Below are 8,286 nucleotides of genomic sequence, written 5' to 3' on the forward strand. Positions count from 1 at the left end.
AAAGGAGGATTGATTAAGTCCCTGTGGCTCTCATTCTGTCCTAGAGGGAAAAGTTATGAGGATATATTTAGACCTTAATTATATGTTGGAGACTCTGGGAGTGAAGGGAAAATAACATTTCCTCATGTCTGTGGTGGTGTATTTGACAGGCACAGAAAGCCTTTCATGGTGTGGTCCTGTCAGTGTTTACCCTCCTAAACAAACAATCGTGCCTGAAGAAGGAATGACACAGACAATGGGAGAGGCTCAGCTCAGCAAAATGGGAAAATAATACAAGGTCTTTCTGTCATAGGCTATCAGCGGTGATGGGAAGAGGGAGATGACTTACATTAACAAGCTCACTGCGCCGCGATGTATGAGTCTGTCAGGGTACTTACGGCATTTGGGGAAATCATTAGGCCGAGGTAAACAGTGCGAACTCAGTGGAATAAGAACATTTTCCAGTGTTTTTCATTAAGTATTTACTGGTAAGTGATTTGCCTTTGACTGGGTGCTGGATTTGATTAATAAAAGTGCCCATAAAGAAATAAATCAATTAGGCAGAGATGAAGTTAATTAAGTTAATTTACACTAGTGCTACTTTCTTTGAGATACATGTTCTTTAGCTTTAAATCTACTTTTACATATGGGGGGACACCACTACAGTCATTTAAGAGCTATAGCTACATGTTGCATTGAAAAATGTATAATAAGATGAAACATCGGGTTGTATCTCCTTGTTATGTGTCAGATGTCTACGATGGCAGCTGCAACAATGAAATTTCTCCTCTAGACGTCCCAGATGGTTTCATTTAAATAGCAATCTGAGGTTAAATTGAGTGAAATTAAGAAAAAGAAATCAAGAAAAAGGAAAACATATTACAAAGAAATCAAGAGTAATTTTGCTTTGGCAGATTAGTCATGCCAAAACCCTGCCGATTTATCTCCAATTCAATACAGTTTTATTTATATAGTGCAAAATCATAACATACGATTTCTCAAGGCACTGTCTTGGTTTAGGTCACGTAAGGTCAAGTTCCCACCATGAGTAAACAGTTTGGCAACAGTGGAAAGGAAAAACTCCCTTTTAACAGGAAGAAAAGTCGAACAGAGATGGATTCAGGGTGGGTGGCCGTCTGCTTCGACTGACTGGGTGGAGAAGAGAGGATTGGGAGAGAAAGAGGATGAAGAAAAGGGGAGAGGAGAAAGAAGAGATAGACCAAGAACAGCTGTACTGAGACTGGTTGTCATATACTGTGATAAACTCCCAATGTTAGTACTTTTGGATGACTCAGCATCATCATGACTTCCTCAGTAGCAGAATATCATCGGCCTCTATGGCTCCCTAAATCACTTTAGATGTTAGATGTCTTGATGATAGAGATGTATTTGTCTCCCTTCGTCATTATTCCTTAGCTAACACTTGTATGACGTATGGTGTTCCTCAGGGATCTATTCTGGGGCCTTTGCTGTTCAGTCTTTATATGCTGCAACTGGGGAACATCATCAGAGATGGTCCATTTCCACAGCTATGCAGATGATATACAACTCTACATTTGTCTGTCCCCTGATGATACCAGATAGACTGGTTCAGTGCACTAATCAAATCAACTTGCGGATATCTCATCATTTCCTACAACTGAACAGAAAATACAGATGGTTTAATCATTAGCCAAGAATGAGAGACACCGTGTGCTATCTTGAAATGTCTCTCAGAAAAGAAGATAGAAGTGCTTCTACCCCCTGATTTTGATGACCCATGTGAGTTATGTCAATACACAGCAGATCCCTTTAGGTTGAGCACCACTGGACAAAAATCCCTAAGCCTCAAACAGTTACAACAGCGAAATGGCACTTGGATGCAGTACTATGAACAATTTGTCAAGCATAATAAAACAACAGTTTCAGGGCAATTTTTCCATGAGTGTATTCCGATTATGGTTTTTTTCTGTACTTTTACTTAAATCAGCATTTAAGTATTTTTACAGTTGTTGTACTTGTACTTCTTCCAACAGTGAAATCAGATAAACATCTGTGGAATAATACAGGTGTGCACAGGCAGACAGTGTTATGAAAAAGTACATCAACAGTCCTGTTTGAAGGTATCGCCACACCTGGCAAAACTGATCTGTTGACATTTGTCATTCTGCAGTACAAAGGAGGCGTTGATGGCCAAAAATATGTCAGTCGTGTGTGTTTTAAAAACTAAAATGATTTATTCGTGTTTCGTGTTCGCTGTGCAGAAACTGATGAGAGAAAAAAAGTGCAATAATAGCATGAAAGCTGTTTGAATTTGTGGCCTGGGGTTGGCTGGAGGCCGCTGTCACAACATCTGGTACAAGAATTAACTGCCACATCAGTTTAAAAGCTGCAACTGAAGAACAGACACTGAATAAACATTGCTGGTCAGTGTATATGTACCTCACACTTCACCAGTACGGTATGTGCCATTCAAGTAACATTGTCTGGTGTGTTCTTTTTTTTTTTTTTTACTTATTACACAAATACAGCTGTCCCACGTCACAGCTGATTCACTTGTCATCACCCAGAACTTCTCAATTAGGAAACTAAAAAAGTTGTGGTTAATTTCCCACAGGAGGAATATGACTTGGGTTTTTTTTGTACCATTAGCACATGTCATGCAAACACAGCAGAGTTTTTCCAGTATGAGTACACCAGGAAGCCGGTGAAGGTGCTGTCTGTCTTGGTGCTCGAGTAAAATCCATTGTACTCTGACAGGGCCATCTGGACCCACACCTGGTCGCCGGGGACCAGGTGGAGCAGAGAGCCCCCCGACAGAGACGCCGGCTTGGGCCAGTTCCCGTAAAACTGGAAATAAGACGCCACCGTGTGTCCGTTCTTCATCAGGTCGAACTGCAGGCTGGCTCGGTAGACGGTGGCGTGGACGGCGAAGTAGTAGACCCCCGGGACTTTGCAGGTGAAGCGCCCCGTCTCGGTGTTGTAGTCGCCCTGTTCGTTGAGTATGATCTTGTCGAAGCGGACGGCGTCGCCCACGTTGAGGGGTAAGGTGAGGCCGTCTGATAGTTTGGCGCTGAAGGCCGACTTCGGAGCCACGGCGCACTCTCCCGCCTGGCCCCTCTCCCCCTTCTCCCCCGAGTCGCCTCTGTCCCCGGCCAGGCCTCGCAGTCCCGTCTCACCTGGGGAGGAAGAGGAGCAGCAGGGACGTGAACATCCAGCTCTCACACACACACACACACATACATACTCATTTAAAACTCACCCTCATGTCGACTAAGGGAGAAATTTCAGAGTCCTCCGTGGCTTCTCTGAGTTACAGGGGGTCTCGGCGTAGCAGTGCATGTCCATATGACGGTTGCAAATGGATACCAACTGTCTTCGTAACAAAAAGACACACCAAAAAACATCCAAATACCTCCATGCTGCTCGTCTGTAATGTCCGTCTTGTATTGAAGCCCCGAAATGCAAAATTGTCCTGAAAAAAATTAAATAAGTCTATATTTCAAGCTCGTTTGTAGTGGAAGCTCCTCTTCCCAGTTCGTCCAAATTTGCCGAACCGGGAAGAGGAGCTTCGAGAAGCTTCCACTACAAAACAAGCTTTTTTCGGGACAATTTCGCATTTCGGGGCTTCAATACAAGATGGACATTACATACGAGCAGCATGGAGGTATTTGGATGTTTTTTGGCGTGTGTTTTTGTTACGAAGACAGTTGGTATCCATTTGCAACCGTCATATGGACATGCACTGCTATGCCGAGACCCCCTGTAACTCAGAGAAGCCACGGAGGACTCTGAAACTTCTCCCAGCCCTTAGTCCACATGAGGGGGAGTAGATAATGAAAATGAAATTTCAATTTTGGGTGAACTATCCCTTTAACAGATCAAATGGGTCACCTGGTTCTCCCCGGCTCCCCTTTTCTCCCTTCTCCCCGTGAGCGGCATCTCTCCCGTCCCTCCCGTCCCTCCCTGGCTGACCGGGACCGCCGTGGACCCCCGGAGAGCCCGGGATACCAGGGTGGCCGGTGCACAGACTGGGGGGGATCTTGTTGTCTTCCAACTGGTCGGAGAGGTGGACTTGTAGGATGAGGAGGGAGTGCAACAGGGGTAACAGACCGAGGGAGGCCATTGCAGTGTCAGGGGCTGAGAGGGGGACAAAAAGAGAAAAATGTTGAGCACGTGTGGAAACATTATAGGTTACAAACAAGCCTGGGATGATAGAGATGTGATTAAACGAAACAGCACCACAAAAACCTCCATAAACATAAAGTCAAATCCATCCTGGTCAGTTTACAAACACTGGAGGAGCACATATCAATTTTGAAACTGCAGCCCACATAAACACACTGAAACGAGTGTTTTACATTATAATCTAAGGGTTTACATTCTTCTTGTCGCAGTTTGACAATGACATGGTGACAGGGAGTCTACTGTACCAGATGAATTTGAAGGGATAGTTCAACATTTTGGCAAATTGGCCCATTGCCATAATCCCTATAGTTTTAGGAGTAGGTTTGTCACCTTTATTTGTCGGTGCAAGCTAGTTTTAGAACGGTGGAGCAGAGCCGCAAGCTGCTGAGAGCTACGCTACGGAGGCTAATGGGATTTCTTGGTTTCCCTCATCAAACTCTCTGAACAACTCGTGGCTCTGCTCCGCCGATCTAAAAATAGCTTGCACCAACAATTAAAAGTAACAAACCTACTGCTATGACTATAGGGATTATGGACCAATTTGCTAAAAATGTTGAACTATCCCTTAGGCTTATCTTCCATATCTTCCATTTAGAGTAGGTTAAAATATGTAGGGTGGTTTCCAGTAGCAACTGCTGCAAGGACCAATCCAATCCACTTTATTTATATAGCACATTTTAAAAACTAAAAGGTTACCAAAGTGCTGCACAACAGATATAAAACAGTAAAATACATAAAGTTAAAGTTAAAATACAGTAAATTAAAAGCATATAAAAGCACAAAGAAAAACACAAGTTCAGATAAAACACTAAGAAATATAAAAATACAATAAAAGACCAACAGAGACGAGACAACTCTCATACTGTATTAAAAGCCAAGGAGTAAAATGACAACAAACATTTTATCCCAAAAACTGCCTGTAAATATGGGCTGATTTTAAACAACACAGTATCCCCCTTAGGTCAACACTTTCATAAAATGAAACGGGTTTTTAAAAAATGCATAAATAATCCTGCATGGATTATTTATACATTTTCTAACCAGAGGGAGAGAGGAGGAGAAAGCTTGTGTTTATTAACACAGGTGCAGTTTCTGGTTTCAACTTGGAGAGTCATGACACTGAGAACAGCACGCTCTGCGGCGAGGACGGCACGTGGAAGGAAGCGATGGGGGGAAAAAAGAGTGAAAAAAAAGACATAAAAGAAGAGTCAACATCAACCAGGAGGTGTTGCTCTTTCTTAGTGACCATGATGTTTCATGTTTATGACTACAGCCTTAAGGAATGAAGATTAACATTTCTCACATGTCAGATGGATGTGCTGATGCTGCCAGTTCAGGAGGCTGAGAGTAATAATAAGAAATACAAAATTCCCCCAGATGCTGATTAGGATTACTCATATACATAATACAATATTACCAGATGTTTCTTATAAAAGTGTGATGAGAGGCTGAATTCCAGACAGCCGACTCAGAGGTTACTCGCAGTCACACCTAAAAGCTTAAAGGTTCATCCTCATAGTCTCCTATGTATGTCTCTGTCTCCTTGTGTTTCCTGTCCATGTGTGTGTGTGTGTGTGTGTGTGTGTGTGTGTGTGCGTGAGAGAGAGTGTGTGAACATGCATCCAGAGCCTCTGTCCTCATTTGACCCTATGTGGACAGACGGAGAGTTATCTGACTGTGCATTTCTGCTGCTTGTGTCAAATCACTAAAAAAATTCCAAGTGTGTTTGTATTGCAGCACCCGTGTTTTATTTTCCTGCAGGATTTTTTTTTTCTTTTTTTTTGGTGGAGAGACACCAGCTCGTCTCCGATGTCTCCCCGGTGGGCAGTCAGGACAGGCGTCACAGGATCATAAAGCAAACTGATGAACTGAACAGGCTCGATCTAGCTCATGGTGTATACTGGGTGCTCTGTATGGTTGAGTAATGGAAGCTGTCTGAAGGTCTCCTAATTGTTACGACGAGAGCTTACTGTATGTCCACAGCAGCTGTAGAAACACAGAGAGAGAGAGAGAGAGAGAGAATATGGAGGGAGACTTAAAAAACAGAAAGAAAGGAGAGAAGCAGGGAGAGAAAAGGAGGAGGAGACTTGCATGTCAGAATTCCTGGCAGAAGAGGAGAACAGACAAACAGAGGAGAGTCTGAACAGCTGTCTGCCTCAGTAGCCCTCAGATGATTAGAAACATGAAAGTCCACAAACACAGTGCAACAGAAGAGCCCACTGTTTATGGACCATGGACGTGTGAACCGCAGCGCTGACAGTGCAACTTCTCACACTTCTGACTAAGTTCATGTGGGAAACAGCTTATTGTTTTACATGCAGACAAGTAACACATGACCCTGTGTTTGTTATTGATTAAAATCGAGTTGTTCTCGTTGTATATACATATATAAAAACTGTTTTTGATGTTGATATATGGATATATGTCTCTTGTGTTCTGTGCCATGTGTTACTATATGTGAACAGGACTGATTTCTCCCAAGGGAGACAATAAAGTAACTAAACTAAACTATTTAAAAAAAAAAAAAAGAGTTCATTTAAATCACTTGGCTGAACTTGGCTTTGGCTGAAAGATTTTGTCTCAGTTCAACTCCAGTTCAGTGACTTGGAATCAGTTTAACTTTTATCTGAGGATATGAATTAACAAACCCCAGCAGCCATTTGGAAATGTTTGGCCCATTGCCTTAAGACCAGCTGGAGTGCATCGATACTTATCTGCACTTACTGTAACTCTTTATCAGCTGTTCATGGCCAAGTTGCACAGCCTGGTATTGCTGAATAATATATTTGTGTAGTTGAAAATATGGCATTGGGGATTTTAATTCTATGACATTTCAGATTGAATGCTGTCAATTTTTACATTCATCTAATAGTTACACATACAAATATAGTCTATACTGGACTCAGAGTTTTAATGCATCAAAGGATATCAGTTCTGTTTGACCATGAATGCAACATTGAGAGTAAATCATTGAATTCAATAAGCCATAATGTGGCAGGACAGTAAACCTGCAGTATATTGAGTATTTTTAACTTATGATACTTTTAACTGATAATACTTAATAACGCTTCCCCCTCCATTACCTGTTTATCATACAATCCAGACAGCCATATTTACACAATTCAAAGTGTATTTATCACTTGATGTCTGACCTCAACACTACACCTATGAAACACACCTCAGCCCTGCACCCTGCCACGTGCCGGAGCGCACAGGGTCAGGCGTTGGAGAAGAGCAGCTTTGAGTCACAGTTGAGACAAGAAAACAAACAACAAAAACAACAAAAAGAAAAGCAAACTTACTGGCTGATGTGGTGGAGGCTCTGGGAACTGCTGCTGCTGCTGCTGCTGCTGCTGCTGATGTTCGTGAGTGCCGAGGAGAATCCAGCTGAGGCTGTTCCTCCCAACCAGAGTGTCTGGCTGGGAAAAACTAAAAGGAAACGGTAATGAAATCCAATTAGAAAGTGGGGTGGGTGGGAGAGGAGGAACAGCGGGTAGAGGAGAGAGAGCAGGGAGGATACAGAGGGAAATATTTGATGGTCATCCAGCAGAAATAAAAGAGAAATATGACGAAAACAAAACAAAAAAAAAGAAGAGTGACAAGATCGGTGTGAAGGGAGGGATTTTGAAAGAAAAGGTTTGGGGCAGGCTGATGAATGGAGGAATGTTTGGGAGGTTACATAACAGTGTTTGGGGAAACTCTCCAAGACAGAACCGCAGAGAGTTCACAGGGCTGTGGTCAGAGAAAGGCAAAATGTCACCACAGTGATCTGCTGCAGAAAATGAGTTTTATTATTCAGAAAAGCCACAATTTCAAAAGGCAAATACAGACATCAGCTGACATCACATACACACACACACACACTAGACACACACATTCGCTTTGCGACTTCCACTATCTGTCTCCAAGATGAGGCAATTTGCTGGATGCAGATACCATCTTCCTACTCATATCAGTCTTCCTCCAGAGCAAGTCCCTCTTTTTCTTTGTGATCCTTCAGTGGCAGCGTTGAGTCGATAAAGAAAAAGGCCATTTCATCGCTTTTCCAGTGGGGGGGAAGCTAAAGTTGAGCTGGAGACATTTTGCAGCTCCTCTTAGCTCAGGCCAGTGACAACATCATGTCACAGTTAGCAGTACCAG

The 8,286-nt window shown here is 42.8% G+C and overlaps 1 protein-coding gene across 2 annotated transcripts; it reads right to left on the bottom strand.

Moving 5' to 3' along the window:
- Nucleotides 1-2,173: 2,173 nt before the first annotated feature.
- c1qtnf5 (C1q and TNF related 5) lies at nucleotides 2,174-7,681 on the bottom strand. 2 transcript variants are annotated; one of them, XM_085796536.1, is made up of 3 exons: nucleotides 7,440-7,681; nucleotides 3,853-4,088; nucleotides 2,174-3,137 (listed from the first exon to the last, which is right to left on the bottom strand). In XM_085796536.1, the coding sequence occupies exons 2-3, from the start codon at nucleotides 4,082-4,084 to the stop codon at nucleotides 2,617-2,619; spliced, it is 753 nt and encodes a 250-aa protein (XP_085652662.1). In that variant the 5' UTR covers nucleotides 4,085-4,088; nucleotides 7,440-7,681; the 3' UTR covers nucleotides 2,174-2,616. The 2 variants fall into 2 exon arrangements, with proteins under 2 accessions (XP_085652662.1, XP_085652661.1); XM_085796535.1 differs by lacking the exon at nucleotides 7,440-7,681 and having other exon boundaries at nucleotides 3,853-4,103.
- Nucleotides 7,682-8,286: the final 605 nt, after the last annotated feature.

The sequence above is a fragment of the Trachurus japonicus genome, chromosome 13, assembly GCF_045865225.1.
Source record: "Trachurus japonicus isolate A0001 chromosome 13, Traja_1.0".
Classification (NCBI taxonomy): domain Eukaryota; kingdom Metazoa; phylum Chordata; class Actinopteri; order Carangiformes; family Carangidae; genus Trachurus; species Trachurus japonicus.

What these genes read in the sequence shown, in the direction of transcription:
- c1qtnf5 (XM_085796536.1), bottom strand. Translation starts at nt 4,084, where the DNA reads ATGGCCTCCCTCGGTCTGTTACCCCTGTTGCACTCCCTCCTCATCCTA. An exon ending in GGGGAGCCGGGGAGAACCAG is followed by an intron (nt 3,138 to 3,852) that starts GTGACCCATTTG and finishes CTTCCTCCCCAG; the next exon opens with GTGAGACGGGACTGCGAGGC.